Genomic DNA, 26,185 nt, shown 5'->3' with positions numbered 1-26,185 from the left:
CTAAGCTCTTTTGCATAGCCGCCGCCCATCCAGGAGTTCCACGGCGTCTTCAGTCTTCAGGAGCTCTTCTCCGTTCCTCCTCCGCCGTCGGACTGAAAGCCGCTGCCTCGCGCTGACTTATATAAGTCAGCGGGAGGGGGCGGGGCGATGACGCGGCGAGCCGTGATTGGCTCGCGGCGGCCATCTTGAATTTAAAAAATGACGCTGAGGCGCCATTTTTGAAACTGGTACCGCTCCGCTGCCAAACTCTGCAAGATAAAGGTAAATTTCCCCCGCCCGCACCGCTGCCGCAACCCGCCGCCGCCCGCACCGCCGCCCGCACCGCCGCCGCCCACACCGCCACCGCAACCCACCGCCGCCCATACCGCAACCCACCGCCGCCGCAACCCGCCGTCGCCCACACCGCCACCGCAACCCGCCGCCGCCCGCACCGCCGCCACAACCCGCCGCCGCCCGCACCACCGCCGCCTGCAACATCGCTATCGCTGGGAAAAATCGCTGGCCTCTCAAAGTATTAGCGATTTTGACTAACTTTTGCAGCGACATAGCCAAAATTGACTTGCCTGCACTGACTATTTTTCCCAGCGATAGCGACCTAGCGGGGACGCGCATCGCTATCGCTGCCTGTATACACACGGAGCGATCTGCACTAACTTTCTGAGCGATTTTGACTATATAGTCAAAATCGCTCAGTTATATCGCTCCGTGTGTATGCACCTTTAGAGTGCCCATGTCTCCTGCGGATCCCGTCTATACCCCGTGGTTCTTGAAGCGTCTCCAGCATCCTCTACAAACTAAGAGAAAAGGATTTACCGGTAGGTATTAAAATCCTATTTTTTTCTCCCTAATACACACAATTTCCTAACTGATTATTAGGGATGGCAAAGCAGGGCCGTAACTAGGCGTGTGCCGGCGGTGCCTGGCACATAGCGCATGTGCACTGAGGATGCAGGACCGCCGGCAACACCTGCAGGTCCGCGTTGCTCGGTGTGCCCATGGAAGTTTCAGGAACTGCAGCGCCTGTCAGCTGTGGATCGGCATGCCGGGTAAGTTTGCAGTTTTTCCGGTCCTGTGCCTCCTCTGCCAGGCCGCCTATTGGTGATTGCTGTATTGTTTTTACCCTAAAAGGGAGCGTGACCACGGGTCAGTGATTAAGCCACGTCCCCGGCTTTGCCTGTGGCCTATAGTGTCTGCGTCCCTCGGCTCTTCTGGAGGTAACAGTGGGAACAGGGGAGGGTGGAGAGAGTGAGTGTGTGTGGAACAGACTGTGCATGTAGGGGACAGGCTGTGTGTTTGTGTGTAGGGGACAGGCTGTGTGTGCATGTGTGCATTGGGGGAACAGACTGTGTGTGTAAGACACAGGCTGTGTGTGTGTAGGGGACAGGCTGTGTGTGTGTGTGTGCGTGTGTGTAGGGATAGGCTGTGTGTGTGCATTGGGGGAATAGACTGTGTAGGGGACAGGATGAGTGTGGTGGTGTGGATTGGGGGAACAGACTGCGGGTAGGGAAAAGGCTGAATTTTTGTGTGTGGATTGGGGGAACATACTGTGTGTGTAGGGGACAGGCTGTGTGTATGTGTGCATTGGGGGAACAGACTGTGTGTGTAGGGGACAGGCTGTGCGTGTATATGTGTGGGTGTAGGGGACAGGCTGTGTGTGTGCATTGGGGAAACAGACTGTGTGTGTAGGGGACAGACTGTGTGTGTGTGTGTGGGGGGGACGGGACAGGCTTCTGTAATGCGTAAAAGGGCACTCTACCTGGCGTAATGTGTAAAAGGAAGCTCTAGCTGGCGTAATGTGTAAATGGGGACTCTACCTTCCGTAATGTGTAAAAGGGAGCTCTAGCTGCCGTAATGTGTAAAAGGGGGCTCTACCTTCCGTAATGTGTAAAGGAGACTCTACCTGGCTTAATGTGTGATAGGGGCTCTATATGGAGTAATGTGTAAAATAGGGCTCTACCTATCATAATGTGTGACAGGGGCTCTATCTGGCATAATGTGTAAAAGGGGCTCTACCTGGTGTAATGTGTGTAAGTGGCGCTACTCTGTGGCATAATTTGAATAATGGAGACCACTGTACAGTGTAATATCAATTTGTATTATTTTGTGGTCATGCCCTCTCTCATGAAGCCACGCCTGTTATTTTGCCACGCACTGTAGGTGCGCACTGGCCCTATTTTAAATATCTTATCTAGTATCTTTTTAACTTGGGGGCATGCAAATCCTCGTCCCGGACCCAAGATCTTTCCTCTGGGCCATACCCCTTGCAATGGACTAGAAAGCAGAGCTGACCCCGGGAAAACTTGGAATCCAAAACCTTCTCTACTAGGAACTCCTGTTGGCCCTGAACACGATAATTTTCTGAGGGAATTTCCTGGAAAGAACACATGGCTTGAACAGAGAACAATGAAAGGTGTTAGAAATTTTAAGTGACTTCGGCAACTGCAGCCGAAAAGCAACCGGATTGACCTTCTTGATAATAAGGAATGGCCCGATGAATCTACGTCCCAATTTAGCCGAAGGTTGTCGGAGTTTGATGTTACGCGTTGACAACCACACCTTGTCTCCCACCTTAAAAGTGCATGGGCGTCGGACCCTATCCGAAATTTTTTTCTCCTGGAAGGCAGCTTTCTTAAGAGCAAGGTGTACCTTCTTCCAAATATCTCTGAGGCAGGAAGTTAAAGCCAAGGAAGTAGATGGACATTTAGGAGTCAAGGAACTGGCTTTAGGATGAAAGCCCAGAAACGAAAAGAATGGAGACACCTTGGTGGATGAATGACAAGCGTTATTGTAAGCAAACTCTGCCAGGGGAAGATAATCTGACCAATTGTTTTGAAGTTTGGCAGTATAAAGACGCAGATATTGCTTCAGTGATTGATTAACCCGCTCCGTCTCCCCTTTGGACTGCGGATGGTATCCCGAGGTTAAACTGAGTTTCATGTTTAAAGAGGCACAAAAAAAGCTTCCAAAAAAATGGGCAATAAACTGCGGTCCTCGATCTGAAAAAATATCCACGGGTAATCCATGAAGCCTGAAAACATGGCGGAGGAACAAGACTGACAAAACTTGAGCGGACGGTAATCGGGGTAAAGCAATGAAGTGGGCGATCTTGCTGAAACGGTCCACGACTACCCAGATCACCTGGAATCCAGAGGAGAGAATAAGATCCACCATGAAATCCATGGAAATGTGTGACCATGGCCTGACTGGGATAGCTAGAGGCATGAGCTGGCCAACAGGCAGAGACCGGTACACTTTGTGCCTAGCATCCTTGGAATGATTAGGCCACCACACTGAACGAGAGATTAACCAAGGTTTTAGCAACACCAGGATGACCAGAAACCTTATTATCATGAAACTCTGCGAGGACACTGCCTCTCAAGAACTCAGGAACAAAGAGACGACCAACAGGCATATTACTGGGAGCCTGCTGCTGAACCTGAGCAAATCCTGTGTGAGGCAGGCCCGGATAAAGGATGCTGGAACAATGGGAGTAGCAGAAGAGTTATTGTGAGCAGGAAGAAAACAGCGTGACAGGGCATCGGCCTTGGTGTTCTTAGAACCGGGCCAGTAGGTGATGATGAACTTGAACCGTGTAAAGAACAGCGCCCTGTGAGCCTGTCGAGAATTAAGCCATTTAGCTGACTCAATATACTGTAAATTCTTGTGGTCAGTAAATACCGTAATGGTATGCTTTGCTCCCTCAAGCCAGTGCCTCCATCCCTCAAAAGGACTGCCAACAATTCTCGATTACCAATATCATAGTTGGATTCTGCAGAAGATAATTTTTTGGACATGAAAGCACAAGGGTGTAGCACCAGAGACTTGGGGTCTTCTTGAGATAAAATGGCTCCCACTCCGATCTCCGAGGCGTCCACCTCGATTATAAAAGGAAAATCGGGGTTGGGGTGTCTAAGGACGGGAGCTGAAAACAAAGGCCTGTTTCAGAGCCTGGAAGGCATGCTTGGCTTGAGGTGTCCACTTTAAAGGATCAGCGCCCTTCTTAGTCAATGCCACAATAGGAGCAACCAACTCGGAAAAAGCATGAATGAGAGACTCCAGGGATAAAAGAAAGCAGAGCGGCTAATTTGAAATATCTGACTGAGGAAGCCGCCGATGCCGATAGGCGGAGAAACGCGTCTTTTATATTTGTGAAACCCGTGACCGCTGCGCAGCGAGACGGCTGCTGTGCTGGGAAGGAACCTGGGTCTCCAGATAAGGCTTTTGATAAAGGTATTTGGCACCAGAAGCCGGGAGCTTGGTAAAACGAAACCCAGAAGTGATTGCGGTAAAGACGGGATTTTAACATGGCCATGTTTTAAATGTCTGCTGAGACATCATATTAACTCTGCTGCTTTGAGATCAATTTATATATGCATGCATATTTAATCAACTAATCAAATAATTATCAATATGGGTTGTGCACAAAATCAAAATTGATTCTACAAGAGAAAATAAACAGCTGTCTGAATATCTACATTTCATATGAACTGTTGGAAGTAAAGAGTCTTAAATATACAACTTGATATGAAACAAGTGATTCTTCCGCTACAAAAGTATCAGTACAATACATACTCCTATCAGGAGTGGAATAGAGACATTTTTACATCTGAATCAGAGTTGTTATTTTTTGTATTATTGTACTAAATACTAAACGGTTACACTCAATATCTAAGTGAAACAGTGTGAGGTAATTGATTAAAGCTGGAGGTTCTGTGCAGCAGGAGTATTAAGTGGTATAGAGAACAGAGAATCATGGTATGATGTTTCATTAATTAGGCCAGCATTTTAAATACAAATTTTATAAATGTATGTAAATTAGCCTTAGAGATGAGAATGGTTAATGAAAGTTAAATGATAATAGAATAAATAATTAAATAAATTAGTATTTTTAATAAGAAATCTGATAGCGCTGTCTGGGTTTTTTTTTTTTTTGTCTATAGTAATTGGCAAAACCTAAAAACCTCTGAATTGCCTTCAAATTAGTTGGTTGGGCCCAGTCCAGAACTGCCTGGAGTTTTTTAGGTTCCATAAAAAACCCCTGTGGAGAAATAATGTATCCTTAAAAGGACACTTCCGTAATATGAAAATCACATTTCTCCAACTTGGCGTACAGATGATTCTCCCGTAATTTCTGAAGTACTTGCCGAACATGGAGATAATGCTGTTCCGGGGACTCAGAATATATTAGTATGTCATCTGAATAGACAACTACGAATTTCCCCAGGAAGTCACGGAGGACATTGTTTATGATATCCTGAAATACCGTGGGAGCGTTAGACAGGCCGAATGGCATTACGAGATACTCGTAATGTCTAGACTGTGTACTTAAAGCCGTCTTCCACTCATCCCCTGATCTTATCCGGATGAGGTTGTATGCTCCTCTGAGATCAATTTCAGAAAAAATTACCGCGGTGCGGAGTTGATCGAAGAGTACAGAATTTAACGGCAACGGTTACGTGTTTTTTACAGAAATCTTATTCAGGGCCCGGTAATCTATGCACGGCCGAAAAGATCCGTCTTTTTTTTCAACAAAAAAACCCCCCCGCACTCAAAGGGGATTTCGAGGGCCTAATAAACCCCTTTTTTAGACTTTCCTGCACATAGTCATCTATGGCCTTAGTCTCTGGGCCAGAAAGTGTATAGAGTCTCCCTTTAGGTAAGGTAGCACCAGGAATGAGATCAATGGTGCAATCATAAGAGAACACATCTGCGTAGTCCATGTATTCAGATGGAATACATTCTGAACCCATGACCGCAACCCGTAGCGGACGAGAAATACAACTCTTAGCGCAGCTGGAACCCCACCATGAAATTTCCCCAGATTGCCAATCTGTGGAAAAATTATGGAGGGCAAGCCAGGGTTGACCTAAGACTAGAGTCACGGCTGGGCAATGAGTAAGAAGGAATTCAATTCTCTCGGAATGTAATGCACCCACAGTCAACTGTAATGGTGGGGTCTGATGGGTAATAACCCCGTTACAGAGAGGACCACCATCCAAACCGTGCATAGTAATCTGTCTATCAAGCTGGAGCTGCGGCACTCCCTGAGCTTGAGCCCAAGTAAGATCCATAAAATTCCCAGCAGCTCCGCTATCATTAAATGCCGAAACGATAAAACTCTGATCACCTGAAGATATTTTGGCAGGAACTGACAAGGAATCAGGTGAGGAGACTAATTGAAGACCAAAGTGAACACCCTCACTACTCACTTGGTCTGCGCGTTTCCCTGCTTATTTGGGCAGCTATGTGCAACATGTCTCTTGCCACTACAATATAAGCAGAGCCCTAAATTCAGCCTTCTGGATCTCTCATCAGAGGAGAGTCGAGACAGACCCACTTGCATGGGCTCCTCGGCTTCCTCAGGGAGAGCATACACACATGGAGCAGGCCTAAAACTAGCCCCTCTTTCAGTCCTCCGCTCTTGGAGACGGCGATCGATCTTAATAGCAAGCTCCAGGAGCTTATCCAAAGTCTCCGGAGCTGGGTGCTGAATGAGACTAGCCTTGATCACTTCGGATAAGCCGAGGCGAAACTGACTGTGCAGAGCAGGATCATTCCAACCACAGTCATTCAACCAACGGCGAAACTCAGTACAATATGCCTCAGCGGGATTTTTACCATTTTAATGCACATAAATGACTCTCTGCTGATGCTTCCCTATCAGGATCGTCATACAATAGGCCTAACGACTTAAAAAAAGCATCTACCGTGAGTAAGGCTGCGTCATCAGGTTTTAGCCCAAAGGCCCAAGTTTGTGGGTCCCCCTGAAGTAACGACATAACTATGACCACCCGCTGGGATTCTGTACCTGAGGACCGGGGCCCTAAGTGAAAATAAAGTTTACAGCTCTCCCGAAAATTAAAAAAATATTTTTTGGTTACCCGAAAAGCGGTCTGGGAGATTTATCTTAGGTTCAGGGGGTCACACTCGGGGAGGTTCGTAAGAGGTCCTCCTGAGACCTCCACCGAAGAATAAGGTCCTGCACCATCTGAGTGAGATTCTGAATCTGACTAGCCAAAACCTGTCTGGGATTCTGTCCTTGCAACGACGGATTCATGAGGACAGAATTTTCTTGTTTTTTGGGCCGGTGATAATGTTACGTTCACTGTACTAGGTACTCTAGAGACAGGGTGGATAAGCCCCAAGTACAGGAACGTGATGCTGCAGTTAGAACTGAGTTTCAGCAGTAACCCTTATGGAACCTCTGACTCCGTTGTCTCCCCGACGTGGTCAGTCTACGCCTGCGAGACTATGTTTTCTTGAGCCCACGGCAGCTGCGTTTGACGGGCGGATTAGGTCTGACTGACTCTGATGCCCCCCGGTCTTAGTTGGAGACAAGGCATAAACCGAGACGGAGAGAGATCAAGGGGAACCTCTAACTAAACAGAAACACAAGGATAGGGGAAACTACTGAACACTCCAACAAATGTATGTGCGGCACCAAGACAAACTGTAACAAAAGCGATGCTGTCCAGACGCCAAACACCACACCGTCGTATTTCGTTGAGGACAGCAATGGCGGAAACCTCCGCAGAATACACCAAAGCAAGATAGAGAGAATAATACGGCCAAGGCCATAAGGTGCGGCAAAGCCGCTACCTACGACACCGGTAAAGGTGCATGCAAACGAACAGGAACCCCTAGGCCGCAGACTCAAGCACACAGGACTGGAAAGCTGGACAGATTCCAATGAACAGGCTCCAGACACCGGGACTCAGGACTACAGGATCACAGGACCACAGGATAGGAACACTCCAGGGCAGGAAGCAGCTCCACTAGAAGCTATCACCGGCGGGGCTGCCTTGGTCTGACTCCATTAAAAAGCCTGACAGACCAATCAGGCAGCCCAGCCACCAGGTCTTGATTGCGCCAGCTGCCTCTGGGTGTGCGGCGCACAGCATCCTGGCCGCTTAGCAACTGCCGGGACCGCTGTGTAGGGCGGCCGCCTGGCGTCCCTTGTTGCCATGCAACCAGCTGGGGAGCCAGAGGCGGAAGTGACGCGGCGGTCCCGTTGCCTAGCAACAGCCAGGAGCCGGCGCGTCCCACTGCTAACACTATGTGTAGTGTGGTGGTAATTACATTGCCAATGCCCTTTCCCACGGCTGCACAATGGAGTGATTCAGGGTATTGCATTGTGGGGTCAGGGGAGAGGCCTTGATGAAGCAAAATGAATTATCATGTACCCGACACTTGCATGTTGGACCTCTCTTCTAAAGGTGGGTACACACTGGAAGATATATCTGCTGATCAATTGATCGGCAGATATATCTATGGACGGATCTAGCAGTGTGTTGAGCATACACACGCCCGCCCAGTTCAGCTGTCAATCACCACCGGCTGCCGCAGCATGTGTACGACGGAGTTCACAGACATATCGCCCGTACACACTGGCCGACGGACTCGCGATATATCGGCCGTTCAAGAGAACGCCCGATATATCGGCCAGTGTGTACCCACCTTTAGACCTCTTGGATGGAAGGTAGAAAAAGTACACAAATATGATTCAAGTGTTTCAGAATAACCTTTAACAAACTGCAGTGCCAACGAAAATGATGTGACTTACCGGGTTGCTTGCAATTAAAGCTTGGTTTTTGGCCACAGCAGTCAGCAAAATAATAGTGACAATTGAATTGCACACAAATGATGAAAAAAGATTTTTGTGAAGTGTAATTCTCTGGCAGCTTAAATTTCTACAGGAGGAGAAATAAATACAAGATTAATTTTTCTTAATAAAAAATGTAAGTCAAATATTAGGTTTGTACATATTACAGCAGTGCAACTAGCATATTTGGCAAACAATTCGTGGCCCTAGCCTCCTGTTTAGAGATGAGAGAAATCATTTTCATGAATGATCATAAAAAACTTGCAATTTTAGGGCAATACGACCAAATTAGCCCTATAGGAAAAAGTGACAAATTCCATTCATATGCAACCAACCAAATAAGTAGCATAAGCCAAACATACGGTTATGCTAATGTGGTTGGTACAGTATGTCCTCTTCGAGTCCCTGTAAGTTTCTCAGTCTCCTTTGGATTTTTCTCATGGTCCAAAAACACTAGGGGCCAAATGTAATAGAGTGAGAGTTTCTAATAGTGAGAGATTTGGTAAGGTTTTGCAGTTTTTTTTAAGTGCCAATCATTTACACAGCAAGATCAACCTGGTTTTGCAGTGTAAATGATTGTCATTTAAAAAAAAAAAACTGAAAAAACTTACCAAATCTTTCACTTTCTGAAACTCTCACTCTATTACATTTGGCCCTAGCAGTTTCATATTTATTTATTTATTTATTTATTTATTACCAGTTATTTATATAGCGCACACATATTCCGCAGTGCTGTACAGAGAATATTTGCCCATTCACATCAGTCCCTGCCCCAGTGGAGCTTACATTCTATATTCCCTACCACATGTACTCACATTCACGCTAGTGTTAATTTTTGTTGGGAGCCAATTAACCTACCAGTATATTTTTGGATTGTGGGAGGAAACCGGAATACCCGGAGGAAACCCACGCAAGTACGGGGAGAATATACAAACTCCGCACAGTTAGGGCCATGGTGGGAATCGAACCCATGACCTCAGTGCTGTGAGGCAGTAATGCTAACCACTACAGCATCCGTACTGCCCTAATAGACATCTCGCTAAATTAAACTGACCCTAGAATGTGTCTTTGATAGTAAAAGTTGATTGTAAGCTCGGCTGGCAAACTAGCATTCTCTAATAGTAGAACACTGAATGCTGGGCTTGATTAACACAGTAGTTCCATATGCTAATACACATCCCTCTTCTGTCCATGTCTACATTAATATTCAGCCACTTGTAACCTTCAGTTGCCCTTGTTGTAATCTGATTACAGCAATCCGTGTAAATCATACCTCAAAAACACACTAGAAACCTGGGATTGCCACACAATACAAAGGTCATCAAAGTGACCTCTATCCAATACAGAGAGCATCCGACTGACCATATTACAATACAAGGATTTCAGTGATCCCATATTACAGCATTCCTGTGAGTCAGCCTGCAAGGTGAGCAAGCCCATGTGGTGAAATGTACGTCCAAAACGGCCCGACACATGGACTCCCCACTGCAGGGGGAGCCGTGACTAGCAGCGCGAGCATACAGCGGCTAAAGCGGCACAGAACGGCTGAGATCGGTATCTCCCTTCTCTTCTCTTCCTTCCAGTTTGGACGGAGGCTCTGGCCCCGGTGGCGCATCCGGACCCTGCAAGGCTGTTGGCATCAGGGTCCGCCTAACACCACAACGGGAACACGAGTCGCCGCCTGTTCTCTTTCTTTCCCTTAAACGGCACAGCCCGCGGTCTCACTCTCATCTGTCCTCCGCTCTTTGATGAGGACAGATAGCAGAAGGGATTTTCGGACTGGAGTGCCCACTGTTTCTTTCCCCATTGCTCACATCTTTTATAGTTACCCACACCCCATTGTTTTTCATACCAATGGGTACCAATGTTCCCTTTGATATGGTAATAACCAGTGGCTTACTCAATGTCTATACATCAGTATTTATCTGTTATTCTATATTCAGCTGACACTACCATTTAAGAGGAACCTTGCTGTGGGAACACAATAAAACCCTCTTTTATTTTTCTAATTATACTTCATTGTTCCAATTAGCGAATTGTGTGCATAAAATCTATGTGTTATTTCAGTCAGCCAAAAATACTGAGGCTGATTTGGGTTTCCTCTATATCCTTCTCTTCCCCTCTCTCTCCCCCTCTTTCTTCTACATGTACAATGACCCTTTTCCCAGTGGCGCATTTGGACCCTGCAAGGCCGGTCGGGCATCAGGGTCCACCTAACACCACAACAGGAATATAGGTTTTTGTCCATCTCTTTATTCTTCTGGACACAGCTCACGTTCCCACTCTCATCTGTCCTCAGACAGCAGATGGGATTAGTGAACTAGAGTGTCCACTAATTCTATTTTTCTGTACACTGTTTTTTGATTAAAATCATTGTTCATGGTTACAATCCCGTATGCACTCAAAGGTGCATAGTGACATATATCTGTTATCCTACGGGAATCATGGTATATTTGCTATGATTTTGAGTGGCTACTCACAGGGCATTTATATTTTGACCATATACTACATATAAGGGTTATTTCTGCTGGATTTGGTGTGACTCATGCAATTTGTTGTTCGCCTCTGTACAATAACAACAGTCACTTCTTGTGTAATACCTTGTGACACCAACATTTAGATACATACTCTTAGGTTGTTACATCAGTGCTCTATCAAAGTTCTATGGTTACTTTTGAACTGCTTTGCCTATGGAATACTCTGTTGTATGGTTACTTTTGAACTGTATTGTGTATGAAATGCTCAGCCATATGGATGGGTAGCCACCCATATTGTATTTCTGTGAATGTTATATCTGCAGCAAACTCTCCTACAATATTGAATGTGCTTATGATTATTAAAATTTTATAATCTTACTGGAGATACAACAGAGGAGTCATGCCGATGTAATTATCAGATCTTTGTTATTCGAGCTGGGATTTAGAAGGGTACACTAGTTTTATGCGCAGATTTTCTTCAGCCACAGGATCTGACGACCTATAATGTATTATGTATGCCGCCTGCTAGAATTCAGACAGATGACTGTCTTTTTGAGCTGTGTATGAATTAGATGCTCAAGTTTTATGATTACAAATGATTTTTGATAAATTTTTGCCAGAAGGACGAATTTCACGTCCAACATTATATTTCTAGGGGAATTCTTTAAATACTATTTGAATGATATACCCCATGTATTTTATAGTCTAATGTTGAAAAATAAAAGTTACGTTTTAACTTTGAACAAACATTTCATCATCACATATATATTACTAAAAAAGAGTGCTCCAAACAAAGGAATCTTCTTTTATCGGTGAGCTGTGGGTCCTACCACATACGTCGATTAACTGTGTTACATTATTCCTGGAGCACCTCCAACATAACGGATAGCCATCCATTGGGGTCTATTTGTGCTAGTTGTTTTTTTTCTAATGAATCTCTATATCTCAGTCTGGTGCGGGATAATCTCTAGTTTATTTAGGATTCCTGTGATTGCCAAGCAATAAACTGCCCTCATTATTAATTACGCACTCCTCAAAGACCATTAAATCTTTCATCATCATCAGGTCAGTACGGATGGTGTAATGGTTAGCATTACTACCTCACAGCACTGAGGTCATGAGTTCGATTCCCACCATGGTCTTAACTGTGCGGAGTTTGTATATTCTTCCCGTACTTGCGTGGGTTTCCTCCGGTTACTCTGTTTTCCTCCCACAATCCAAAAATATACTGGTAGGTTAGTTGGCTCCCAACAAAAATTAACCCTAGCGTGAATGTGTATGTGTGTACATGAGATAGGGAATACTGTATAGATTGTAAGCTCCACTGGGTCAGGGACTGATGTGAATGGGCAAATATTCTCTGTACAGCGCTGCGGAATATGTGTGCGCTATATAAATAACTGGTAATAATAATAAAACCCAATTCAACATCACAAACTGCTTTATAATCATTATCTGCCTCATTGTTATTATTCAACTATTAGTTATATCCATTCATGTTCATTAACTCCCTAATTTCTTACCTCAGTCTCATCATATTAACCCTTATCCTCATTATCAAATCCAAGAATCCTAGCTAACTTCCTTATTCTTTATTATACCCATTCCTCCATCCGGCCCAATACATACTGTATGTTGCTCATCCCTCCAAATTCCTCGACAACTTTGCTTCCTGGATTCCTCACTTCCTCTCTTCTAACATTCCCTCCATTATCCTAGGCGATTTCAACATCCCTCTCGCTATCCCCACAAATACCCCACCTCTAAACTTCTTAACCTCACGTTTTCGCTTGGTCTCTCCTAGTGGACCTCCACCCCCTTCCATGTGAATGGGAGCTCACTGGATCTGGTCTTCACTCACTGTTGTGATACTTCTGATTTCTCCAATTCACCGTTTCCCCTCTCTGACCACCACCTTCTCTCCTTTAACTTATCTCTCTGCTTCTTCATCTCTACCTCCTAAGGATACCATCACTAAGCACAACATTGAGGCTATTGACACCACTTCCCTATCCTCCCTGTTCAACTAACTTCTCTCCTATTGTCTCTCTCTCATGCCCTGAACAAGCCACTTCCGTATATAATGCATTCCTTACTTCCGCTCTGAATCTGTTCCTCCACCAACCACTATTCACTCTTGCAGATTAACACCTCAGCCCTGGCACACCAAATGCACCAGGTATCTGCAAAAATGCTCACGTACTTCTGAATGCAACTGGAGGAAATTACACTCTAAAGCAGACTTCCTCCATTTCAAACTTATGTTCTCGTCCTTCAGTGCTGCTATTTCCCTCGTTAAACAGTCATACTTCAAGAATCTCCTCTCCTCCCAGTCTTCCACCCTCCGCCGCCTCTTTGCCACTGTCAACTCCCTGCCTTGCCCATGTCCACCTCATTTCCCCTCCTCACTCTCTGCTCTTGACTTTGCCACTTACTTCACATGCAAAAATGACTCTATACATCAGGACATCATATCCGACCAGACCATCAGCAACAGCCACTTCCTATCCCTTATCACCCCTTCCCATACCCCTCATCAACTCTGACATCTTTGTCCCATGTATCTGGTGAGGAAGTCATGGCAGTCATATGTTCCTCCCCCCACCACCTCCACACTTGACCCTATCTGCTCCCACCTACTCCTCTACCTCTCTCTCCTTCTGCCTGTTTCCATCTTGCCTGCCTTCTCAATCTCTCCCTCTCATCAGGCACTGTCCCTTCTGCCTTCAAGAATGCACTAATTTCTCATATTCTTAAAAACCTTCCCTTGATCCAAACACCCTCTCCAACTACCATCCCAACCCTCTCCTCCCTTTTGCCTCCAAACTCCTTGAGTGTATTGTCTACAGCCGCTTTCCTCACACTCACTGCTTGACACATTATGATACTATGATACTGCCCTCTCCTGAATATCCTCCTACCTCTGAAGGGTCCCCTAAGGTTCTGTTCTTGGTCCTCTCCTTTTCTCTATACATCCTCTTTAGGTGAACTCACTAGCTCTTTTAACTTCCAATACGATCTCTATGCTGATGATACTCAAATCTACCTTTCTGCAGCAGGGTACATAGGGTTTCCACAGGGAAAAATAAGGGTGTAAAGATGGATCCAGGGCACCAATAGGTTAAAGCTTTAGCTGTGCCAGGATGCATTGGGGCCCTCCTCTATAACCTGGTCTGTGTGATAGTTTCCTTTCTTGGCTGTCCTCCTACCTCTCTGACCATTCCTTCTGTCTCCTCTCATGAATCCACCTTCCCCCGACTATCACTATCTGTAGGTGTCTCCCAAAGTTCTGTTCTTGGTACTCTCCTTTTCTCTCTCGCCATGAGTCCTCTTTAGGTGAGCTCATTAGTTCTTTTGACATCCAATATCCTCTCTATGCTCATGATACTCAAATCTACCTTTCCTCCCTAGACCTCTCCCCTGCTCTCTTCAGTTATCTCTCTGTTATCTCCTCTTGGATATAACAGTGCTTTCTTAAACTTAACATGTCTAAGACTGAGCTGATCATCTTCCCAACCTCCCGTACAACCTCACCTCCCACAATTTCATTATCTATGGATGGCACTACTATCTCCTCTAGCCCCCAAGTGTGCTGTCTTGGAGTAATCCTTGGCTTCTCCCTCTCCTTCAAACCACACATTCAGGACCTCTCACAAACCTGCCATTTTCATCTCAAAAATATTTCCAGGATCACACCCTTTCTCACCCAGGTTGCTACTAAGACCCTTATCCACTCACTGGTCATCTCCAGGCTGAAGATCTACTGTAATCACCTCCTGACTGGCATCCCTGACAAATGCCTTTCTCCACTCCAATCTATCCTCAATGCTGCAGCCCGGCTCATCTTCCTCACCAAATGCACTATGTCCACCTCCCCTCTCCTGCAAGCCCTTCACTGGCTTCCCTTGCCTTAAAGAATCCAATTAAAACTTCTTAAACTCACTTGCAAAGCCCTCATCCACTCCTCACCCATTTACATCTCTGATCTTATTGTCCTTTAAACTCCTACAACTTCTCTTCACTCTGCTAATGCATATTGCCTCTCCTGCCTACTGATTACCTCCACTCCTACCTCAAAGATTTTTCACGGCTGCTCCTTTTCTCTGGAATTCTCTACCTCAGACTCCCCACCTCTCTACAAAACTTCAAACGGGCTCTCAAGACCCACTTCACCAAACCCAGCCAAATCTCATCCTAACCCTCTGTTCCATGCACTCTGTTTACCTCACCTGTGCCACCCCTGTGTGCCTGCCCCACCCCTTTAGAATGTAAGCTCTCATGAGTAGGACCATCTTCCCTCCTGAGCTTATCCTTTTCTTACTTAAACCATCTTCGATAGCACCAAATCCAGCAGTTTTCTGCCACCCTGATACTTATTTCAGTGATCTGCTGAAGTATTTATTTATTAACAGTTTCGCTTTACAATTAGAACAACAGTAATAGAACAAAACTGGATAAAAATAAATAGACACAGAGGTAGGAATGCCCTGCTCGCAAGCTTACAATCTATGGCAAAATAGGCATTGCAACACAAGGATATATACTACACAAGGTTCCTAATGAATTGTATGAAATGATCACCCAGCAATGTTGGCCAAGGATCAGGAGGGTGTGAGAGTAAAGAAAGACAAAATATGTGAGGTTATGTGTACTTCACAGAGAGGATGTATTTAGATAGGGAAGAATTGAAGGTTATGTGGGTGGGTCTGAAAATTGATAGGCTTGTCTGAAGAGGTGAGTTTTCAGGGATCGTGTAAAGGTTTGGAGACTACAGGTGAGTCTTATTTTGCGTGGGAGGGACAAAGTAGATGAAGCCCGGATAAAGTCCTGTGGGAACAAGTAATACGTGTGGATGAGAGACGCAGATCTTGTGCAGAGCGGAGAGGTCGGGTAGGGAGATATTTTGAGATGAGTAAAGAGATGTATGTTGGTGCAGTTTGGTTAATAGCCTTGTATGTAAGTAAAAGTATTTTATATTTAATACAGTAGAATCCCGGTAACCACTGGAGGGACTGACAGAGCGGATCTGCAGACGATGAATGACTAGCGAGGAAGATTAGCCTTGCAGCTGGATTCAAAATGGATTGCAGTGGTGAGAGCCTATGTTTTGGAAGACCAGTCAGGAGATTATTACAATAATCAATGCGGGAGATAATAAGAGCATGGATTAAAGTTTTTGCTGTGTCTTGTGTAAGATATGATCGTATCTTGGATATGTTTCTTAGATGTATGCAACATGATTTTGAGACAGATCGAATATGGGGAACAAAGGACACTTCAGAGTCAAGAATGACACCTAGGCACCGAGCTTGTGGGGTAGGGATGATTGCTGAGTTATGAACAGTGATAGAGATATCAGGTTGGTAACTACTATTGGCCGGTGGAAATATAATTAATTATGTTTTTGAAATATTAAGTTTGAGGTGGTGAGATGTCATCCAAGATTAATGGCAGAAAGGCATTCAGTGATACGGCCCAATACAGATGGTGACAAATTTGGGGAGGGTGTACTGTAGCTATGTTTATTTATCCTGTACTTGTTCTATATTGTCTTTAACTGTAAGTCACTGTTTTCCTGTTTTTATTATCCATTTATGTACTCTGTAATTGGGCGCTGTGGATCCCTTGTGGCGCTATATAAAATAAGAATTTACTCACCGGTAATTCTATTTCTCGTAGTCCGTAGTGGATGCTGGGAACTCCGTAAGGACCATGGGGAATAGCGGGCTCCGAAGGAGGCTGGGCACTCTAGAAAGATTTATGACTACCTGGTGTGCACTGGCTCCTCCCACTATGACCCTCCTCCAAGCCTCAGTTAGGACACTGTGCCCGGACGAGCTGACATAATAAGGAAGGATTTAGAATCCCGGGTAAGACTCTTACCAGCCACACCAATCACACCGTACAACTCGTGATACTATATCCAGTTTGACAGTATGAAAAACAACTGAGCCTCTCAACAGATGGCTCAACAATAACCCTTTAGTTAACAATAACTATTTACAAGTATTGCAGACAATCCGCACTTAGGATGGGCGCCCAGCATCCACTACGGACTACGAGAAATAGAATTACCGGTGAGTAAATTCTTATTTTCTCTGACGTCCTAGTGGATGCTGGGAAATCCGTAAGGACCATGGGGATTATACCAAAGCTCCCAAACGGGCGGGAGAGTGCGGATGACTCTGTAGCACCGAATGAGAGAACTCCAGGTCCTCCTCAGCCAGGGTATCAAATTTGTAGAATTTTGCAAACGTGTTTGCCCCTGACCAAGTAGCTGCTCGGCAAAGTTGTAAAGCCGAGACCCCTCGGGCAGCCGCCCAAGATGAGCCCACCTTCCTTGTGGAATGGGCATTTACAGATTTTGGCTGTGGTATGCCTGCCACAGAATGTGCAAGCTGAATTGTACTACAAATCCAGCGAGCAATAGACTGCTTAGAAGCAGGAGCACCCAGCTTGTTGGGTGCATACAGGATAAACAGCGAGTCAGATTTTCTGACTCCAGCCGTCCTGGAAACATATATTTTCAGGGCCCTGACAACGTCTAGCAACTTGGAGTCCTCCAATTCACTAGTAGCCGCCGGCACCACAATAGGCTGGTTCAGGTGAAACGCTGACACCACCTTAGGGAGAAATTGGGGACGAGTCCTCAACTCTGCCCTATCCATATGGAAAATCAGATAAGGGCTTTTACATGATAAAGCCGCCAATTCTGACACTCGCCTGGCTGAAGCCAAGGCTAATAACATGACCACTTTCCACGTGAGATATTTCAGATCCACGGTTTTTAGTGGCTCAAACCAATGTGATTTTAAGAAACTCAACATCACGTTGAGATCCCAAGGTGCCACAGGAGGCACAAACGGGGGCTGAATATGCAGCACTCCTTTCACAAATGTCTGAACTTCAGGTACTGAAGCTAGTTCTTTTTGAAAGAAAATCGACAGAGCCGAGATCTGTACTTTAATGGAGCCTAGTTTTAGGCCCATATCCACTCCTGCTTGCAGGAAATGCAGAAATCGACCTAGTTGAAATTCCTCTGTTGGGGCCTTATTGGCCTCGCACCATGCAACATATTTCCGCCATATGCGGTGATAATGCGTTGCCGTAACATCTTTCCTGGCCTTAATAAGCGTAGGAATGACTTCTTCCGGAATACCCTTTTCCTTTAGGATCCGGTGTTCAACCGCCATGCCGTCAAACGCAGCCGCGGTAAGTCTTGGAACAGACAGGGCCCCTGCTGTATCAGGTCCTGTCTGAGCGGTAGAGGCCACGGGTCCTCTGAGAACATCTCTTGAAGTTCCGGGTACCACGCTCGTCTTGGCCAATCCGGAACCACGAGAATTGTGTTTACTCCTCGCTTTCTTATTATTCTCAATACCTTTGGAATGAGAGGCAGAGGAGGGAACACATAAACCGACTGGTACACCCACGGTGTCACTAGAGCGTCCACAGCTATCGCCTGAGGGTCCCTTGACCTGGCGCAATATCTTTTTAACTTTTTGTTGAGACGGGACGCCATCATGTCCACCTGTGGTTTTTCCCAACGGTTTACCAGCATCTGGAAGACTTCTGGGTGGAGGTCGTGTCTGCTGAGGAAGTCTGCTTCCCAGTTGTCCACTCCCGGAATGAACACTGCTGACAGTGCTAGTACATGATTCTCCGCCCATCGGAGAATTCTTGTGGCTTCTGCCATCGCCATCCTGCTTCTTGTGCCGCCCTGTCGATTTACATGGGCGACTGCCGTGATGTTGTCTGACTGGATCAGCACCGGCTGGTGTAGGAGCAGGGATCTTGCTTGACTTAGGGCATTGTAGATGGCCCTTAGTTCCAGAATATTTATGTGAAGGGAAGTCTCCTGACTCGACCATAGTCCTTGGAAGTTTCTTCCCTGTATGACTGCCCCCGAGCCTCGAAGGCTGGCATCCGTGGTCACCAGGACCCAGTCCTGTATTCCGAACCTGCGGCCCTCTAGAAGATGGGCACTCTGCAGCCACCACAGTAGAGACACCCTGGTTCTTGGAGACAGGGTTATTAAGCGATGCATCTGAAGATGCGATCCGGACCACTGGTCCAACAGGTCCCACTGAAAGATTCTGGCATGGAACCTGCCGAAGGGAATTGCTTCGTAAGAAGCCACCATCTTTCCCAGGACCCGTGTGCAGCGATGCACTGATACCTGTTTTGGTTTCAGGAGGTCTCTGACTAGAGATGACAACTCCCTGGCTTTCTCCTCCGGGAGAAACACTTTCTTCTGGACTGTATCCAGAATCATACCCAGGAACAGTAGCCGTGTCGTCGGAACCAGCTGTGACTTTGGGATATTCAGAATCCAGCCGTGCTGGTGCAGCACCTCCTGAGATAGTGCTACTCCCACCAACAACTGTTCCTTGGACCTCGCTTTTATTAGGAGATCGTCCAAGTACGGGATAATTAAAACTCCCTTTCTTCGAAGGAGTATCATCATTTCCGCCATAACCTTGGTAAATACCCTCGGTGCCGTGGACAGTCCAAACGGCAGCGTCTGGAATTGGTAATGGCAATCCTGTACCACAAATCTGAGGTACTCCTGGTGAGGATGGTAAATGGGGACATGCAAGTAAGCATCCTTGATGTCCAGGGATACCATGTAATCCCCCTCGTCCAGGCTTGCAATAACCGCCCTGAGCGATTCCATCTTGAACTTGAATTTTTTATGTACGTGTTCAAGGATTTCAAATTTAGAATGGGTCTCACCGAACCGTCCGGTTTCGGTACCACAAATAGTGTGGAATAATAACCCCGGCCTTGTTGAAGTAGGGGTACCTTGATTATCACCTGCTGGGAATACAGCTTGTGAATTGCCGCTAGCACCGCCTCCCTGTCTGAGGGAGCAATCGGCAAGGCAGATTTTAGGAACCGGTGGGGTGTGGACGCCTCGAATTCCAGCTTGTACCCCTGAGATACTATTTGCAGGATCCAGGGATCCACCTGTGAGCGAACCCACTGATCGCTGAAATTTTTGAGGCGACCCCCCACCGTACCTGGCTCCGCCTGTGGAGCCCCACCGTCATGCGGCGGACTTGGAAGAAGAAGCGGGGGAGGACTTTTGCTCCTGGGAACCTGCTGTTTGTTGCAGCCTTTTTCCCCTACCTCTGCCTCTGGACAGAAAGGACCAGCCTTTTTCACGCCTGTTTTTCTGGGTCCGAAAGGACTGAACCTGATAAAACGGCGCCTTCTTAGGCTGTGAGGGGACATGGGGTAAAAATGCTGACTTCCCAGACGTTGCTGTGGAAACTAGGTCCGAGAGACCATCCCCAAATAATTCCTCACCCTTATATGGCAACACTTCCATGTGCTTTTTTGAATCTGCATCTCCTGTCCACTGGCGAGTCCATAAGCCTCTCCTAGCAGAAATGGACAATGCACTTACTTTAGATGCCAGTCGGCAGATTTCCCTCTGTGCATCTCTCATATATAAGACTGAGTCTTTTATATGGTCTATGGTTAACAGGATCGTGTCTCTGTCTAATGTGTCAATATTTTCTGACAGTTTATCTGACCACGCAGCGGCAGCACTGCACATCCAAGCTGACGCAATAGCTGGCCTAAGTATAATGCCTGTGTGTGTATATACAGACTTCAGGATCGCCTCCTGCTTTCTATCAGCAGGTTCCTTGAGGGCGGCCGTATCCGGAGACGGTAGTGCCACCTTTTTAGACAAACGTGTGAGCGCTTTATCCACTCTAGGGGGTGTTTCCCAACGTGACCTATCCTCTGGCGGGAAAGGGAACGCCATTAGTACCTTCTTAGGAATTACCAATTTTTTATCAGGGAAAGCCCACGCTTCTTCACACACTTCATTTAATTCATCTGATGGGGGAAAAACTACGGGTAGTTTTTTTCTCTCCAAACATAATACCCTTTTTAGTGGTACCTGTAGTTATATCAGAAATGTGTAACACCTCTTTCATTGCCTCAATCATGCAGTGAATGGCCTTAGTGGGCATCAGGTTAGACTCGTCGTCGACACTGGTGTCAGTATCAGTGTCGACATCTGGGTCTGCTTGAGGTAGCGGGCGTTTTAGAGCCCCTGACGACCCATGCGACGCCTGGGCAGGCACGAGCTGAGAAGTCGGCTGTCCCACATTTGGCATGTCGTCAATTTTCTTATGTAAGGAGTCTATACGTGCACTCATTACTTTCCATAAGCCCATCCACTCAGGTGTCTGCCCCGCAGGGGGTGACATCCCTTCTAAAGGCATCTGCTCCGCCTCCACATCATTATCCTCATCAAACATGTCGACACAGCCGTACCGACACACCGCACACACACAAGGAATGCTCCGAATGAGGACAGGACCCACAAAAGCCCTTTGGGGGGACAGAGTGAGAGTATGCCAGCACACACCAGAGCGCTATATAATGCAGGGACTAACTGAGTTATGTCCCCTATAGCTGCTTTTTCTATATAATATATACTGCGCCTAAATTTAGTGCCCCCCCCCCTCTCTGTTTTTACCCTGTTCTGTAGTGTAGACTGCAGGGGAGAGCCAGGGAGCTTCCTTCCAGCGGATCTGTGAAGGAGAAATGGCGCCAGTGTGCTGTGAGAGATAGCTCCGCCCCTTTTCCGCGGACTATTCTCCCGCTTTTTTCCATATTCTGGCAGGGGTATTTTCCACATATATAGCCTCTGGGACTATATATTGTGGAGTTTTTGCCAGCCAAGGTGTTATTATTGCATCTCAGGGCGCCCCCCCCAGCGCTTTGCACCCTCAGTGACCGGAGTATGAAGTGTGTATGAGGAGCAATGGCGCACAGCTGCAGTGCTGTGCGCTACCTTGGTGAAGACTGATGTCTTCTGCCGCCGTTTTTCCGGACCTCTTCTTGCTTCTGGCTCTGTAAGGGGGACGGCGGCGCGGCTCCGGGACCGAACACCAAGGACTGGGCCTGCGGTCGATCCCTCTGGAGCTAATGGTGTCCAGTAGCCTAAGAAGCCCAATCCGGCTGCAAGCAGGCGAGTTCGCTTCTTCTCCCCTTAGTCCCTCGCTGCAGTGAGCCTGTTGCCAGCAGGTCTCACTGAAAATAAAAAACCTAAACTATACTTTCTTTCTAAGGGCTCAGGAGAGCCCCTAGTGTGCATCCAACCTCGGCCGGGCACAAAATCTAACTGAGGCTTGGAGGAGGGTCATAGTGGGAGGAGCCAGTGCACACCAGGTAGTCATAAATCTTTCTAGAGTGCCCAGCCTCCTTCGGAGCCCGCTATTCCCCATGGTCCTTACGGAGTTCCCAGCATCCACTAGGACGTCAGAGAAATAAAGGATAATAATAATAATAATAATTTTCCTGACTGTGCTACTTTCACACAGTAAAGGCATGGTGTAAGAGGAAATGGGTCTAGCCATGATGTGTGTGGAGGAAATGCTGAGGCCATGCCAAGTATAAGTAGGCACCTGCAAGAAAACCCACTAAGGTATCAGGGTATCTGTGGACTGTCTGCTTGCCTACCCTGCCACCACCCTTGTTGAAAACTAAAATAAAACATGTTTTGGTAGTTACTTCAGAGTTGCTGCTTTTCAGAGTGTTAAAAAAATGTGGGTGAATACCTCATGGGTGGTATAGACCTGGGAGACTCTACCAGTGATGTGAAGTCAGGGTAGACAGTGGAGGCAGAGCCTTCCCCATCAAACAGAAGTTTAATCAGAATCTAAACACAGTTTTTTGCAGATTAAATTAAATAGTGCTTTACTGGCAGTATAAATGAAACAAGACAACAAACAACTAGCCCCTGTCACATGCCAGAGGCGGCGTTCGCCGCGCTTACCCCAGCGTGCCTGCTGGTCTGTGTTGTGACCTCCGCCTTCGGTGGTCCACGGGCTCTGGCGTCTGGCTGGCGCGGCTCCCGGCGGTTCCCCGGGGCAGGGGCACCACCATGACACCCGGCATCACGTGGGCGGGGAGCAGGTGACGTCATCAGACTTCCGCCAATCCAGCGGAGGCGGGAGATTCAAAGTCAGACGCTGGGCAGAGCCTCGGTGCCTGAGTATCGTCTTTTCCCCTGAAGTGGATGCCAGTGCTCTTGTTCCCGGCGAGTCTCTCTGCAGTTGTACTCCAGTGTCTCCGGCATTTCCAGGTGCCAGTTGCTGCACAGTTTCCAGCGTTCCCAGCGGCTGGTGTGTTCCTCTGCGGTCCAGTCACCAGTGCTTCTCGGAGTCAGCATGGGCTGCGGGCTAAACGCCGCTCTCAAGTTCTACAAGTCATCAGTGTCTTTAAACACCGCTCTCAAGTTCTACAAGTCATCAGTGTCTTTAAACACCGCTATCAAGTTCTACAAGTTATCAGTGTCTTTAAACACCGCTCTCAAGTTCTACAAATCATCAGTGTCTTTAACCACCGCTCTCAAGTTCTATAAATCATCAGTGTCTTTAACCACCGCTCTCAAGTTCTACAAATCGTCAGTGTCTTTAACCACCGCTCTCAAGTTCTACAAATCATCAGAGTCTTCAAACACCGCTCTCAAGTTCTACAAGTCATCAGTGTCTTTAAACACCACTCTCAAATTCTACAAATCATCAGTGTCTTTAAACACCATTCACAAGTTCTTCAAATCATCAGTGTCTTTAAAAACATCGCTCACAAGTTCTTCAGTCACCAGTATCTTTTAACACCGCTCACAAGCTCTTCAATCATCAGCATCTTTAAAACATTGTTCTCAGTGTCTTTCACCATCACTCACAAGTACTTCATTTATTAGCATCTTTAACATTGCTTACAAGTTCTTCTATAGGCCTGGACATTCCCCCATAAGTTCCCTCTCTGCTATGTGACATTGTGTTGCTCCCTTCCTGCAATAAAGTTCTTCAATATTTTCACCAAGCCTTACTGTCAGAGTCCTGTATGAGGAAGACCTAAATTAGGCCATCCCTGTTCCGACCCAACTGTGGTTCCTCTTCCTTACCATCGGAAGAACCCCCGAGTTCACAACACCCCCAACCTAGGTCAGTGACAGCCCCCCATTCAGGGCATTCACTTCTTCGCCCCTGACTATCCTTGGGCAGATAGTCTGCAAATTAAGTTCTCAAAGCCTTTGCCTGCTTCTTTGCAGGTCTATCAAAGGATCCACCCTGGCTTGACTGCTACAGCTACTCACAGTCTCAGTTCTGTGTCTCACAGGTACAATAAGGCACCTCCTGGTCTGCAGTGCTCATATTCAACAGGCTCACTGGCCTGGCCATATGCAGTTCAGTCCCAGAGTTTAGTGGCCTTCCCTGTCTCCTACATGTATAGGCTCAGGCCTTCTGCCCTCATTAGCTTTCTATCATACTGAGCTCTGACTGGCTTTCCCAACCCCAGTTGGGCAGGATATACAGGTCACAGTCTGTCCTAACTGCAGTCTACCAGGCTGACCCTCCGATGCAGACATTAGGTGTACTCACACCTGCCTTTTCGTCCCTGTGTAGGCTGATCCCTCCTGCTACACACAGAATACATGTCTCATCAATAAAATTTTCCTTATTCTGCCACATATACCCCTCCCTAGCTCAAACCCCCTGGGTTGAGTGACATGGGACAAGGCAATTTCATGGCGAAGTCACTCTTCACTTTTCTCATGAAGGCCATCCACCGCATTCAAGATTATCATCCAGGCACTTGTGATTTCTGGTGAACTTCTTTTCCAAGTTCTGTGGTTTCCTTTTCTTCTAACCTTTTCTGAACTTTATGGTACCAAATTAATTCTTTGCTTACTATACGCAGTTCTTGAGACTCATCCTTGGATACCACGTCATGCATTAAGAACTTGAAATAACTTTTCCCAAAATAACATACTTCAAACTTCATCAAAATCAAATAAGTTCTGGTCTCAGTTGGGCAAGATACACAGGCTACGGCCTGTCCTGACTACAGTGTCTTCCGGTATGACTCTCCACTGCAGCGATTAGGTGTACTCACACTTACCTTTTTTTCCCTGTGTAGGCGGATCCCTCCTGCTACACACAAAATGCATGTCTCATGTATGTAACTATGTAGTAAGATAGTAGGTGAGGTTGAAAAAAGACTAGTAGTCCACATCGAGTTCAACCTGAATTATATTGCATTCCCTAATCTATTTAGGTTAAAGGCTATATCCTTGTATATCTTTTTCCGTTAGAAATTTGTCTAACCCATTTTTAAATGCATTGACTGAGTCCGCCATTACACCCTTCTCTGGCAGTGTATTCCATATTCGTATTGCAGTGAAGAATCCCTTCCTGCGCTGAGTATAAAATTTCCTCTCCTCAAGCTTTAGCGGGTGTCTGCGCGTTTTATGTAGAGGTCTCTTAGTAAACAACTCACATGATAGCTCCGCATATGAGGCCTAATTCAGAGTTGATCGCAGCAGCAAATTTGTTAGCAGTTGGGCAAAACCATGTGGACACAGGGGGGACATTTATAACATGTGCAGAGAGAGTTAGATTTGGGTGGGGTGTGTTCCAACTGAAATCTAAATTGCAGTGTAAAAATAAAGCAGCCAGTGTTTACCCTGCACAAAAACGAAATAACCCACCCAAATCTAACTCTCTCTGCACATGTTGTATCTACCACATTTGCAGTGCACATGGTTTTTCCCAACTGCTAACAAATTTGCTGCTGCAATCAACTCTGAATTATCCCCATTGCCCCTTTATATATTTGTAAATAGTAATCATATCTCCTCTCAGTCGTCTCAACATAGCTAACCTAGAAAGCTTCTCCTCATAGTCCAGTGTCTCCAACCCCTTAATCAATTTGGTAGCTCACCTCTGAATCTTTTCAAGTTCTAATATGACTTTTTTATAGTGTAGTGCCCAGAACTGTACACAATACTGAAGATACAGCCGTACCAATGATTTGTATAGCGGCAGGATTACGCTCTCATCCCTTGTTTCAATCCCCCTTTTAATGCATGCTAACACCTTATTTGTCTTTGTTGCTGCACTTTGACATTGTGTTGCTGCTAAGTCAAGGGCATAGCTACAATAGGTGCGGCCAGTGCAGCTGCTATGGGGCCCAGAACTGAGAGGGGCCCACCTTCCCTATCAAAGTTACATGTGATGTATAAATTTTCTTCCATTGGCAGTGGTACATAGTGGCACTTACAAATGTTTGC

General features: G+C 46.4%; 1 protein-coding gene across 1 annotated transcript in view; it reads right to left on the bottom strand.

Annotated features, from left to right (window-relative positions):
* The window catches only part of CALCRL (calcitonin receptor like receptor), a 743,490-nt gene that overhangs the window by 157,966 nt on the left and 559,339 nt on the right, over positions 1-26,185 (bottom strand). Inside the window, exon 7 of the mRNA XM_063934127.1 lies at positions 8,564-8,690. Within this exon, the coding sequence (XP_063790197.1) occupies positions 8,564-8,690 (127 nt within the window). The remainder of the gene's footprint in view (positions 1-8,563; positions 8,691-26,185) is intronic.

Source organism: Pseudophryne corroboree, chromosome 7 (assembly GCF_028390025.1).
Source record: "Pseudophryne corroboree isolate aPseCor3 chromosome 7, aPseCor3.hap2, whole genome shotgun sequence".
In the NCBI taxonomy this organism is placed as follows: Eukaryota; Metazoa; Chordata; class Amphibia; order Anura; family Myobatrachidae; genus Pseudophryne; species Pseudophryne corroboree.
The sequence above is the reverse complement of the archived record's forward strand: the minus strand, read 5'-3'. Positions and strand labels throughout refer to the sequence as shown.